At 42.0% G+C, this 15100-nt stretch overlaps 1 protein-coding gene across 2 annotated transcripts in view; it reads right to left on the bottom strand.

The window, feature by feature from the left end:
• Nucleotides 1-15100, bottom strand: part of LOC143215655 (uncharacterized) — a 204803-nt gene that overhangs the window by 158040 nt on the left and 31663 nt on the right. For both annotated transcript variants that reach the window (XM_076437966.1, XM_076437975.1), the window contains exon 2: nucleotides 8282-8467. In XM_076437966.1, coding sequence (XP_076294081.1) covers nucleotides 8282-8467 — 186 coding nt within the window. The remainder of the gene's footprint in view (nucleotides 1-8281; nucleotides 8468-15100) is intronic.

Genomic DNA, 15100 nt, shown 5'->3' with positions numbered 1-15100 from the left:
TTCGAAACGCTAATTACTTCGCCTCTACTTCTCGCCCGTTCCCAGGGAGAAAGCGAGAAAGAACGCGCGGACGGAGCCGCCCCCGCGTGTTACAACTGCGCCAGCATCGTTGCGATTCCCGACGTCGATCCCGCAGATCGGATTTTGCCGCAGTGCACGCCAACGATCGCACGGTATAGCGCATCGGGAAATTGTCTGTTCACTCGGTTTTCTCCGTATAACTCCCGGCTAAGATGTAGGGTAAACGCAATGTTGTTATTGGCGTAGAGGACACTTGTGGGTCACATCTGTTTTTTAAACGGAGTCATATATTTTTAATCAGGTTGGTCGATCCGGCTCATAATTCTGTTGAAAGAAGTATTAACCTGTTAATATCTAGAAATGATTAGTTTAGGAGATATGTTAATTGCAACTATCCATCAATAAACTTTTGTTATTTTCATTCTTTTTGCTTTTGCTTTTTTAAAGTGTATGGATGTACTATTGTAAGGAGAAATTAATTGTTTTAAGCACTACGAAAACAAAGTTGTTATTCGCGTAGAGGACACTTGTGGGTCACATCTGTTTTTTAAACGGAGTCATATATTTTTAATCAGGTTGGTCGATCCGGTTCATAATTCTGTTGAAAGAAGTATTAGCCTGTTAATATCTAGAAATTATTAGTTTAGGAGATATGTTAATTGCAACTATCCATCAATAAACTTTTTTTATTTTCATTCTTTTTGCTTTTGCTTTTTTAAAGTGTATGGATGTACTATTGTAAGGAGAAATTAATTGTTTTAAGCACTACGAAAACAAAGTTGTTATTCGCGTAGAGGACACTTGTGGGTCACATCTGTTTTTTAAACGGAGTCATATATTTTTAATCAGGTTGGTCGATCCGGCTCATAATTCTGTTGAAAGAAGTATTAGCCTGTTAATATCTAGAAATTATTAGTTTAGGAGATATGTTAATTGCAACTATCCATCAATAAACTTTTTTATTTTCATTCTATTTCTATTCTAAGGAAAAATGAATTGTTTTGAGTACTACGAAAACAAAGTTGTTATCGGCTCCCAATGCGAAAGCGTGGCGGCCTCTCCTACGTTCAGGCTATTACGTACACTTCACCGCGTGGTTCTGCACATTGTTAACAACAATACGAGTAACATTTCAATAGCATCGTGAACAATCGCAGGAGAACGTTCTGGATTCCCAGGCTCGTTTAATCGTACAAAGCGTGCTGCGGATCGGATTCACTCGTCATCGGACAATAAAAGGAGAATCCGTAAACCGCGTCGTAGCTCGGCTCGTAATCGCGAGCGGTCTCCATCGAAAAAAAAGAGAAAAAGGTAGAGAGAAAGAGCGAGAAGCATCGTGGCCGAATACGGAAGTACCGATCGGCCGGAGAAATATTTTCGTAATAACTGTAATTAGAGATCGCGTCTCATGGGGACGAAGTCGTTCCGTCGGAGGCGCGCGGTGAAAAGCAGAGCCTGGTTGGGCGGGAGAATCGAAAAAGGACAAAAAAAAAGGGGGAAAAAGCAGAAGAAAAGAAACAAGGTTCCCGTGCCGACAAAAAGTCATCGTCATTAGCCGTTGGTCACTGGTCGTCACTGCCTCGTCACCGCGTCGGTTCCTCTTTGAATCTCTCGTCGCCCCGGCGAAACGAACGGTTAACAGTTAATGATTAGTTAATGATTTTTTTTCTCCCCGCTCTCTCTATCCCATCTTCTCTCTCTTCCCCTCGCTCTCTGCGTGGCCATCTCCGTTTTATTGGCCGACTTCTGCTAGCGAGATTCCTTTCGGTTGCATGCCACCCGACCGCCGTAGATCCGTCCCCATGAAATCGTAATTGACATCGTGTAATGTGAATTTAAGCGGCAATTAAGCGACCGCGGTGCACCGGCACTGTCTTATTAAATAGACACCTCCGGTACCACGAAAAAGCTTTAGGGCCTACGAACTAATTGCGGGGCCTACGGCGAATTCCACGGTGCTGGAGAACCTGTCAGAGTCGGGGAAAATTACTCGGAAACGACGAGGAAATTTGCTGACTTTCAAACGAATTGCTGGAATAGATGTCAGAAGCTGCGGAAACATTTCAGACTCGTTCAAAAATCATCTGATCCAAAGCAAATTTCTGGAGCTAGTTCCACAGTGCAGGGGAATGAGTCAGAATCGAAGACAATTATTCAGAGACTGAAAATATATGTTCTGATTTTAAAACAAATTACACAAAATCAGCAAGGATGTCAGAAGCTGGAGAAACATTTCAGACTCGTCCGAAAATCGTCTGATCCAAAGCAAATTGCTGAAGCTAGTTCCACAGTGCAGGGAAATGAGTCAGAATCGAATTATTCAAAGACTGGGAAAAAATTGTCTGACTTTAGAAGAAATGTTGCGTCGACGGTGGCCGCCATGTTGATTCCCAAAGCAGTGAGTCGTTCACAGCAAGGCGACTCGCCCTTTCGATTTGGCTCGCGTGAAACGCGTGCATTAACAGTTTTATGTACAAATCGTTGGTTCCCCGAAGCCCCCGACCGGCTTGTTCTCATTTTAAACGTCTTCAATTTGCCCCCTGCACTTGCGCCTCCTTAAATATCGGCCGCATGTTCGCAGGTGCACTTTCGCCACCTTTTTTCTCCGGTTTGCTGAACTCTTTTATACGCTGCCTCTTTGTTACGAAAAACAAAGACAGTTCTCAAGCAAATACTAACACTTTACTGTCGAAGTAATAGCCTAGTCTATTATAAATAGCTCTGACAATTTACTTTGACATATTTCACACGGCTAATTTATTAAAAATACATCAAAATCGAGTCTACTAATTATAAGGAATATCCATCATACAGAAAGAAACCTTCGTCCCCGAAGGGTTAAACCGTGGTCTGGTTAACAGGCGATTAAACGCGAGCTTTGAGCACTGTTTGCACCTAGATCCGCAGTTCGTGAAAGCCTCGATACTCTAATGGCGCTATAAGACCGATTACTGCTCCCCTAATGAGGGCCGGTGTTTTCTCATTCTCATTCGAACCGACTTCTTGCGCTCGATCGACGGGCTGCCTACATTGCACTGCTATTTTCTTTTGAATTCTCGAAACTTGCCCTCGTTACGGCGTTAATGGAGACGATTTTCGCCTTCCTCTCTGCAACCGAACGACCGATACCGCTTGCTCGCTCGTTAACGATTAGCTTCCGTTATGGTGCTCGGCACGCCAACTACAATTAGCCGGCGCTAAATCGAGCTGATCGTTGGCCAATATCAAATTTATACTCGATGCCACCTCCCTTTCCCTCTCTCTCTCTCTCTCTCTCTCTCTCTCTCTTTGTTCTCTGCCTCTCGGCAACGCACTATTCGCGGATCAGTGCGAACAAGAACAAAAGCGTGGGCGTTGCGCCGCGGAGGAGGCTGGGAAATTGGTCGCGAGCCAATTATCGAATATGTCGAGCTGCCGTTTAATTCCCAGGACCCGTTTTCTCACAGGTACGAATTTATTTGAGACTCAACTCTTCCATTCATTCATTAATGTTGTTTTTATCCTACTCTATAAATTATTTTGATTTCGTGGAACTGTTTAAGCTGCTCGGTAGGCACTCGAAATGTTAACTGGTATATACTCATTAAATTTTGTGACAACTAACTTTAAAACTCTACTGCACGGTAATTGTAAATATCGAGTTTCTTCAGCTTCTTTGGAACATTGGATTATTTAGCCTTGGAACGCTTGTACAGAATTTTAGCAAGGTCCCAGTATGATACTTCATAAGCTGAATGAGCGTTGTACCAATCAACGGGGTAACCTCGGTCGTTGCAAACTAGCGACCCCCACCACAAGGTCTTCGTGGTGGGGATTGCTACGTAGATAAACAAAAGAAGATCTAGAATACGAGAAATTATGATCGGTTAACACAACCTCGATTTTTGCATTTTCGGTCACGTGCAACGAACGAGGTACTACCGTATTCTGGTTTTTGAATTCGACATTGCGCAAACTTTGAGAATTTTTTCCTGAGAAACTATTGAATATTTTGTGTTGACATTTGCCACACCTGTTCATTGGTATTTGAGGTACATATGTGATTTTTTCCAAGTGGAAATAATAAAAATTGCATGAGTTATATACATTTTTGTACAGCACCATAACGTTAGTATATCTAATTGAAACACTGCAACGGGTTTGCTTGCACAGAACGTGCCTCGGGAAAACGCAATCGCCGAGTAAGGTTCGAGTAAACCGTGGGCCAGCGATTCCTCGAAAAGCGTCGTCGGTTCGATCGGTTCGATTGGTCGCACACGAAACTAATTTTCGAGGTTCTACGTAGGGAGGACGGGCTTAGTAAAAGCGAAGGCAAGGGTGGTTTAATGGCCGGCGACATGACACAGAATGCCGGCAAGCAAGCACAGGTCGATATTCAATTTACAGTTTTGTCACAACGGCATTACCGGTGGTTCGTGGAAGTGGCGGAGGTGGTTTTTAGTGGTGGGTGAGAGAGAGAGGCGTAGTCATTCGTCAAGATCGAAACCGACGCTCACCCTGAAACGATAAAACCGCGTGGGCGTGCACGGGCTCGTTAAGCCGCTGTCGTGGCCCCTCGTTAGCACCGATGCACCGGGCCCGATGCAACAAATGATTTAAATATAATACTTAATAACGCCGCGCACCGTCCCCGGGTCCCATGGCTGCATTCAATGCACTTTTGTTTCTCGATTATGCATTATCCCGCCGCGTAAATCGTGTCCCGCGATATTAATGGCGCGTACCGGCCGAGCAGTCGCGGCATCGATCAATCTCGTTGTCACAATTAAATGCACGGCCACGGACAGTCGAAGAATAATTTATGTTGGGCTACCCACGTGAACCACGTAACTCGAGGTATGTATGCACTCTGTCGGGATCGAGATCGAAAGACCGTCTTCGATTGCTACGTTGTTGTACCCTTTGTGAGCATGCGATTAGGATTTTATCCGGAGGTTTTGTTCCACGGTTCAATATACTCCGACATAATGCGATACACTGATGCGCAATATTAAAGGAGTGCCGAATTTTTATTGAATTTTTCAGATCCATAGGTTTCATTCCAGGCTCGATAAAATGGCAACGAAAAATCTATTTCAATCGTAGGAAAATCATCGTGGTTTCAGTCCGTTAAAAAATTTATTATAGTTTCACTGTTCAAACAAAAGATCGCTAAACACATATCTGAAATACCATAATAAGACACCGTTCGCGAGACTATCGATCACTATAGGGACACCGTCAACGCTGCTTGCTCAAGCAAGAATGAAGTATCCATACAACCATAATATTCCTTCTAATCCGAGCAGATACAAGCCACGGAACCGCTCAAACGGTGCACATGCTCGCCGCCGCTATCAATGACAAGCTATAACGTTAATATCCGCACCTGGCGACGAGGGAAAAATCACGAAACGAATGTGCTACGCTTGCCGATAAATCACAACAGAGTGTATGTACCTACTATATCGAATCGCCGAGCTCCAGCGACTTTTCTGCCGATTCGCCCGGTAGAACGATAACACGGGTATACCATACGGTAAATACGATTGGAAACAAAGACGAGGTAACCTCGTCGCCGTGAAAAATTCGCGGAACAAAGGCAGCACGCGGCGCGAACGTGCTCCGACGAAGACAGCTCGCCTTAATCGCGAAATTGGTACAGTTCCGAATGTACAGGGAGCCGATCGCTCGTAAATCAACGCGCAAATTAGACGCGAGGGAGAAACGTCGATTAAACGCCGAGTGAAAGATCATGCGTGCCCATTAGACGCACGCTCCCGTCTGAAACGATCCCACGAAACGCGTTCGCGTACAACCATAACTTTTCCTCTAAAACATTTTTACACGATGCAGCAGGTGGGAAACCAAAGACCCATTTTTTCCTAAAAAGTTGCGCAACTTCAAACGCCTCCAGAAACTTGACAAAATTTTTATCGTGAATGAATCCTCCGCGGATTTGAAGAATGAAGCCTCGGCTTTACAATGATTGCTTAAATATTGATGTACGATTTTTTCCCACCGTTTTGTGGAAGAAAAAGAAGGAGCATCTTGGTCAAAACTCGATATAATGACTGAGACAAATTCAATCTTTAAATCTACGGTGGTTTTAGTGACGAGAAAAAATATACAGCAGTTTTCAGAAAAATCACGTCTTCGGTTTCTCGCTCGATACATCGTGAAGAAACTTTTCGAATAAAATGAACTGTGGTGTGCGAAAGTGGAATTGTCAAGCTTTAAAATGAGTTGAAATTTATTGTCGTACGATCATTTTTTACGAAATTATCGCAGTTTAAATGTAGGCAATTTTCGAGAATTGGGTGTTCAGTGTTCAAATTATAAATATAGTTTTCTCCGTAAAAATATGCGACTGCGTAAATTACGGTATAAAACTGAGTAAACGCAACATTGCAGAGATTATTACAGCCCAGAATAGCGATGTTGGACAAGTCTCTGCCCAGCCGTTCCTTTTTGCCATAAAATTGCATGCGCTATAAAACGTGACTTTAAACAAAGTTCAAATTTACCATCAATATTTATTATAACGCGGAACGCAACTCCGGTCGCATGTACCAATTATCCACCGCAAGATCCAGCTCAATGTAACGTTTTAGTCCCTCGCCCTTTTTACACCAGCCAACATCATAATTTCTCGGTGAACAGCGTCGCTCGTGTGACTCGTCGCCGATGGATAATTCATCGTCTGCGACGATCATGTTCGTGGCAGCTTTCTTCGAAGAAGACGATCGTGTGTTCCGGTTATAGTGTCAGCTGGCTGGCGATTATAAAGAAACTGCAGAATTTTTAATAAGTTCAAGTTGAAAATAGAGTCGAGCTGTGAGAGTAAATTATTTCACGATCAACTCCGCAGTCTACTTATAATTCAATGCACCTATAAACGAAATTGAATCTCTAAATTTTCATTGAAAAACCCAGTCCAATATCTATAAATTCAACTAGACTATTTCGCGTATTTCCACCTCGATTGAAAAATTCAGACCAGAATATTATCAACTGACCGCGTTCCATTTCAAGGAAGCGTTTTCGCGTTCAGATAGTTTCGGTGTTCAGTTAGGGACCAATCTCGTTACGTCTGGTAGTTGTACGCACAGTTATCCGTAAAATCTCCTGAGGATCAATCTGCAGGGTATCTAAGAAAATCAAACCGCAAACATGGGCGCAGTTTATCCTCGGCGAACGTGAAAGACGCCGCGAGAAACGGCCAGATGAGACTCTAAAGACGCGGGCTATACGCGCTGCGGACACGCATGATCGTCGCAGGCCGGCTGGCAATCAACTGGCAATTTCCCTCGGCGACATGTAATTTCGTCAAGGTGGCCGCCATCGCCAGGTGACAACGGAGAAATTCAAGAGATTGGATTCTTCCGGGCACCTCCGAGTGTTATAATTATACTGCGCGGTACTTTATGCAGAACCGAAATTGTTTGCGTCGGTCGCTGCAGCGACGTGCACACTTATCTCTTATCCGTATAATTTTAACGGTTCGAACATATGTATATTTATACATTTTTTTAGATGTCTTTATCGTTCAGAATTTTTGCGAAGTTTTAATGAATTTTTTCAATTTTTGTATTGCTGGAAATTTTGTCTATTTTCTGATCGTAAATGTATGACCTGCACCGAATAATTTTAACAAAACAATACATTGTAAAATTTTTTAATGTTCTTACTACGTAGAATTTTTTAATGAATTTAGAAGTTGAAAAATAATATCCTGTTCTAATTTGTTCAATTGCTCCTATACATGTATTATAGATTTTTAAGATTTTTTAGAATGTTTAAATTGAGAGAGAATTGGTTTAGTTTCCTTCATTTCTGAGAATTTTTTAATTGAGAAATGTTTGGAAATGATATCCCGCTCTGAATTCTTTCAATTACGACAAGTTTAAAGATAATACCCTGTTCTGAATTTGTTTAGCTTCTTCCATACCTGGACCTTCTGCATTTTGCAATTAAGAGGAGTTCAAAGGGAATATTCAGTTCTGAATTTGTTTAGCTTCTTTTAGTACTGCATCTTCTGAATTTTTTAAATGAGAGAATATGCAGTTCTGAATTTATCTAGTTCTTCCCATGTTCATACGCGGCCTGTTAAATTGATTTAAATTGTTTCAAGAGCCTGTTCTGAATATAATTAAATGCTACATGTCCAAAAAGTTGAACTTTATGGTGCTGTTATACATTCAGATCTGATAAGGAATATGTATAGTTTTTCGATTCTGGAGGATTCCTGAAAAAAAGTATTGTCCGTGGAGAAACTTACCGTGCATATCGTTGGAGTTTGTCCATGGATCTTGGTGCCGTCGACTAACTCCGGTGCCTTAGGCAAATCAGAATGTGTCCTGGAGGATAGATGCGACGACGTAGGTATACTGCTGGCGTTGGACACGTGAGTGGTTGCCAGTGGCGTGCTGAGAGGAAGTTCTGGTTGGAAGAACCATGTCGGCCACTGTAACATCAACATCACACAGTGATCACTATTCAATAGGTTTCTCTATTTCAAAATAAACTAAATTTAGTTACTGGTCTTCGTATAGCAGTGCACTGCCAATACAATCCTTCTTATTAACAATCTTACATTTTGTTTCAGATTCCTCAACTCCTATGTCTGTATTTTTCTACACTATGACGTGGCTTTCAGAGTTCAGTCGACTTTAAATTGTAGACTGCTGTATGAACTGGGCAAGTTCAGACTTTGGCAATTTTTTAAATTTAACAAGTACATTCATTTATTCAATTTCTTGAATTTCAACAAGTACAATTTCATTGGAAAGTAGGCTGCTTTTGAAGATTCTAGCCTTCAGGACACGGTTCATGATATCTGAGGAAAATGTTGAGAATATTTTACAAACCTCAAAGGTGTAGTATCAAATGCATTGTTCAACTATCAAATTCTATCTCCATTAATTTCTCAGAAAAATATACATATTCCCAATATTTTATAAAATCGTCGTTCTTTAAATTCAGAACCTGGAACGTGTAGTATGAAATGCATTGTTAAACTATCAAACTCTAACTCCACGAATATCCAACATCCCCGAAGAAAATATTCTGAAAATTTTGGAAGATCCTCGTCCTTAAACAGCCCTAATCTAAAACTGTGGTATGAAACGCCTGCTCGAGTCCTACCACTCTTCAACTCGTCAGCACACAATTTACGACCAAGATAGACGCAGATAACCTAAAAACAGGATAATCATTCATCCCATCGAGAGAACTGTGGCATACAGTTTGAACCCTTTGCCTGTCATCGAACGCACTTCCTTCACAGTAGAAAAAAAGTGGTAAGGGTTTCTCCAGACACCGCGTTCCTGAACGCGCAGATAAAGCTCTCGCTGTGACCGAGGACCAGGCATTAGTGTCACCGAGTGAATATGAACCCCTCTAAGATAGATGACAGAAGCCCCTGACCCCGTAAGAAGCGCACTCGGCTGCGAGAGGTGACCGATGCGTGTGTGGTCCATTGTAAATGCTCGCGAGGAGGAACCCGGGGAGAGGATGAAAAGAAGCCACGGCTTGTTCCGTTCACCGTGGTACGTAAAGACCTTTTGATCGTCCTGGCCAGGCCGGGCGACACGAATTCCTCGTGATTCTTCGCGAATCCGATGCTGATCGCGGCCCGATGCAACGCGCTGCAACGAGGTGCATTAATGCTGCGCCCGCCACCTGCGTTAAGCCCTTTTTGATCGGGTTGTCGTGCGATTTATCCTGCGAGCGACTCCATCTCTCTTTGCGCTTTCTTTAAGCATAAATGTCCTTCTGCATAAAAGGATTTGTTTGAATTCGTTAAAATAATTTAGTTAAACGAATTTATCTCTTGCTAATTATTTTTCTTGCACGTGTACGAATGAATTGTAATCAGGCTCGTTCTATTTTGGTATTACATCAACATTTCAATTTTCCGCGATAAAACAAGATTATTAGTTTTATTAAATTAACCATTTGACAGAATATAAAAACATCGAGCAAAATCTCGGTTATTTAAAAATTCGAATTTACATGCACACCGGCTGGGTGTTTGTAAATTGATTATGGATTTAATGGAGTTATAAATACGATAAACTGAACAGCTTTATTGAAATTTGAAATGTGTTGTTTTTGTAGCTGCGTCGTGTATAAAATCCGCCATAAAAGAAAAACAAATTGGAATATTGGAATAAAACGAAGCTTAACGTTCAACCTCAGTTTCTATAAAACAGTTCGTAAAAAGCTGTGACCGTGATTAAACCGCTGATTCCAACGGAAAATGTTCTGGTACAATCATCGAAAGTAAGAGCTACATGGGAAGCACCGAATAACCCCATTAGATCAATAGATCACGAAGCCAATGATAAGCAGAGAGCAGACAAGCCTTCTAAAATCGGCAGTAAATTCAGATTTATTTATCAGGCCGACAGATTTGCCGAGACCGTGCGGTAAACGTGAAAATGTTGCGTCACGCGTGGTAATATCGCATGTTTTGCTTATGTTTCACCGGCGGAGGTAAAGGAAGTTCGATCAGCCGGTGCAGGGTGGTTCCAGGGTGGTCTGGCGAACGTCTCTTGTCGTCGGCTAGCAGGAGTTAACGGCGAAACCGAAATAACAAACTCCTAAACTCGATGAGTTAACGCCGGCTAGCCGACTAGTCTCGGCGCTCTGTTATTTTCTGTTTACCGCGGCCATTCTACGAGCAAATCGTTTACAGTGGATCGCAACCGGCATCCTTTGCGCGGCCTTGCTCGACAAGAACACGTTTCACGCGTCCACTGTCCCACTTATGCTTACGTCCGTATTCTACGTTGACGCACTTCTATTTCGCGACAAAGTTATTCCACGATGCATAACTAAATAATTATCTTTCTACACATCTCGATAATCCACAATCAAATGCGTCAACGTTGTAAATAATATTGGAGATATTTACTGATCATGGAAATAGATAGAAGAGCGAGATAATATTAGGATAACAATTATTACTTATAATTAGACTGCGGATCTTTATGCATTTATGGCATCTGAATATTCTCATATAGTGCTTCCATGCAAAATTCGATAGAATTTGGTACGATTTTTATTTATTCCAGATCTACAAAGGCTACTGATGATTAACTTCATCAATCGATTGATCCAATCGTCGATTTTTCGATTATTTCTTCTTTTAATCAACGATTGACGATTAACTTCATCAATCGATTGAATCACTCGTCGATTTTTCGATGATTTCTTCTTTTAATCGTACACTCGTTTCTGTAAAAGTTTTACCCAGCTTGAACCAAAAATATTTGGTCTTTGTTCTATCGTGTTTTTGTGACGAGGAGACTAAAGATATACTATCACTTTATGCGCTATAACTTGACAATCCGTTAATCAATTGCAGTGATCGTGGTCTTGTTTTGTAGAGGGAAGTTACACCTTTCAGGTTATGTTTTGTTTCAATAGACAGCGTTAGTAGTTTGCATTAAATTAAAGAAGTTCCCGTTACTTTTAATTTTAAGAAAGCGGTTTCTGAGATCGCACCTCCGCTATCCGAACACACGAGCCACGTGTACGCGGACTATTTTCGTACGATTCGGGGGAAACTAGCCGCGGGATTTTTCGAATTCCACAGCACGGAGTCATCGAATGCTCAGCTGGAACTTTCAGCTGGAAGTGAACGGTGCGCATGGATCTTATCGGGCCGGAGAAAAATATTTGCGTTCGAATTAATCATGGGTCCCCTCGGCGACGATGCTCCACGACAGAGTTCACAGAGAGCCTGGATCATAATCGTGATCTACGAAACGGGATGGCTCCCTTCTTTCGCTTCGAGGCGATCTAAAAGTAGCGAACGACGCTCGTAATTATTCTCGCAGGCGCCACGGACGAATATGGGCCATCCTTTGATCGCGGTAATAATAGAGATCTCTGCTCCATCGATCCTATTGCCAACCATTGTACGCCCTCGGAGCAGACGAGACTCTCAACGTTCGATTTCTGCTAAAATTTTCTCGATTTAACGCACGGATTTTTATTCGAAATAAAAATTGTCTGCATTAATCATTTTAGTCAGGTGGAAATGGTACATCGGTATTTTTAAACGCTTTTAATGTTTTTACTGTTTCGTGTTTCTTCTAATTTTTGTCATCAATGTATAATACAAAATCCGCAATTTACTAATTAAGGTGGAGTGGGGTCAGTCCGCCCTAGTTTTTGCAAAGTTGGACTCTAAACTGATGTATTTTCAGTCTGGTATGTAAAAACTTAACGTTCTTTCTATCAAACTCATGCCACAGTTATTACTGATGAATTAGTATTATGTAGGATTCTAATTTTGCTTGAAAATTATCATTTTGATAGGATATTGTACAAAGTGTCAACTAGGACGCACTTGCACCGAAAATGGGGCAAGTCCGTCTCTGAGAGTTAAAAATGCTTTCGAACCTTGTTTCGAAGAAAAGAATGATTAACAAGCCTGATACAAAACGCTTTTTATTGCATTAAATATATTGTTTAGTTTTATAGTTACCCTTACAGTACGGACTTACCCCACCGTGATAGTACGGACTTCCCCCGTGTAGTAATATTTACGGGGCAAGATCATCTTAGTGTTTTTCTCAATACATTTTAAAAAATACGATAACAACGGTTTATTTAATGTAAACCTACATCAATATTTGTTGTACTTATCTAAAATAACAACACAGAATATATTAATAACTTGTAAAACTATTGCACGTTCAGGGTAACCTCAAAGTTGTACGTGTACCTCGCACGTGACTGTTTGGCATGGAAAACACCTTTATTCTTGGGCGACATCTATGTAGAATAATTCATACTAACTTATACTACATTAATAAATACAAGCTAGAGAAATTTCGTTCATATTAATAATAAAAATAACCAAATAACGGACTTACCCCACTCCACCTTATACAGAGACATGTAATTATACATGCTAGAAAGCTATGACAATAATATACTTTATACATGTAGATATGTCGAAGACAGGTACTTTTTGAAGCAACTGTACGTAACATGTGACTCAATTTTCGTTTCTCGCCGATTTCACGGGGAACATTCTTAAATCTCGCGGCGCTGGTTTCGGTTGGTTTCGCAGAGATTTCGCAACTCGGCCCGTATTTCATCGGGCCGCGGTTGCAGACGATGCAACGATGTAATTCGTCGTGTCCCCTAATTTATCCGATGGGAATTATATATCATTGTGTCGCGCATAAATTTCGCCGATCCGTTTCACAGATGTCTTCGTCCCGATTTCGATCGGTTCGCCAATCCCTCTCTCTCTCCATCTCTCTCTCTGTGTACGCGAAATACGATCAGGGTTCGTTCGATCGGGCTCCCCGAATCAATTTGGCCGATCGCAATCGATAACCACACGGTTCCCCCGTAACGTGCAATCTGTCCCGACGCTGTAATTACGCGGTGGTGCCCGTTTAATGATTCTTAAGCGACGATTACTGATTACGTTCGAACCGCGGGTCCTCCGGGTCAAATTGGCGACCGACGGACATTTCTTATCGATCGCAATTTCCATCCGGTCTTTTTCTGCCCCTGACGTACTTACGCTGATTTTCATAATATCAATTTGCCCTGATCCAAGAATGCAGTACCGATCTTCTCTTTTTCCAAAGAAACGCGGGAACGTCGAATTTTCGTTGCGTTACATGACCTAGTATTTGCATTTATTTTTGTTCAAACTGAACAACTTTTGCGGAAGTATTGTACAGGGTGTATAAAATATAAAAATGGTTGTTAACATTACTTTTTTACATTAGAGGGAGCCTCGCCGATACTCGACCCGTCTAGTCCGGTCGTCGAGCGTGTTTACCGCTTGACTGGTTCCAAAGAAGTTCCCCCCCCCCCCCCCCAGTGGCGGGGATAAGATGTGGACAGTTACGGAGAGAATACTGTAGAATACAATGATGCACCTTAACTGGATGATTTGTGGAACGCTGAGAGATTCGATGCCTCAATCAAACTCGCGGATAAGACCGTCGGGTTTCCCGGTGGGCCGAAAGAAAGTGACGTGCCATCGCGTCGTTAGTTCCCCGGCCGTTTATCAGTAGATATTGTAGGGGGGGTTGATTACGCGTTTTACCGAGCATTACGCTCGGGACGATGCAATTTCGCGACAAGCATCAATTTCAAGAGGGGACACGCTACCGCCGCGCCGGTTGATGTTGATGGCGCAGAGAGAGAGCTACGCCTAAGAGCCTAACAGCCTAAGAGCGTCGAGGTTCAGGCTCGTGTTCGACCTATGCAAATCCCGCGGTACATGGGGCCGCTCATCATCGGGCTCGGGCCAGAGGTAAACACCGTAAAGCCCGATCGATTCTGCTCGTTAATGTCGCGGGTTCCCTTGTTCCTGGCCTCGTCAGAATATTTCCCTGTCGAGGAGTCGAGTACGCGATCGCGCACGCACGATACCCTATACTCCTAGGCTCTTCGGGCTCTCTTACTGTCAGCCCAGAAGGTCGTCGCTCGATTCGATAAATCCTTCCAGAGGAACGTTACCTTGCATCCGAAGAATTTGACTCCTGGATCCCGAACCTCCCAAACTTAACCCTACGTAACCCCACTTGAATTTGTTTCTTCCATTAATTTGTTTCCATGGTGTGTCATGGTATAATAGTGTAGCAATATTTAGTGGCTGTCGAGGACCAGGTTACTCCAAAACAAGACACACGTAAGTTTTATCGTTTAATATTAAAGAAATCGGGGTGTGCGCTGCATCGAAAAAAGGTGTAGATAGGATAGACTAAAATAAAACATTATCACAAATATTTCATCCCTTAGTAATATGAATAGATGAAAAATAAAATAGATATTATTAAATTTTGATAATTTTCCTACAATTTTAAATTGCACGTTAGCGCACTTGAATTTGTGTCTTCCATCAATTTGTTTCCATCGGTTGACACCGAAAGATGTAAGAATCAGTGGATTTTGAGCAGAAACTGAACGAAAGTCGTGTAAAATTACGATTTTTTCACCGTTTTTAACCGCTTGCATCTCGTGTGTATTTTCTGTATGCGTATAACTAACATAGATCTACAAAACATATATTTTAAATTTTCATTAAGGGTCCAAATAAAAAAAAAAGTTT

Source organism: Lasioglossum baleicum, chromosome 2 (assembly GCF_051020765.1).
Source record: "Lasioglossum baleicum chromosome 2, iyLasBale1, whole genome shotgun sequence".
Classification (NCBI taxonomy): Eukaryota; Metazoa; Arthropoda; class Insecta; order Hymenoptera; family Halictidae; genus Lasioglossum; species Lasioglossum baleicum.
This window is presented reverse-complemented; position numbering and strand designations above follow the sequence as displayed.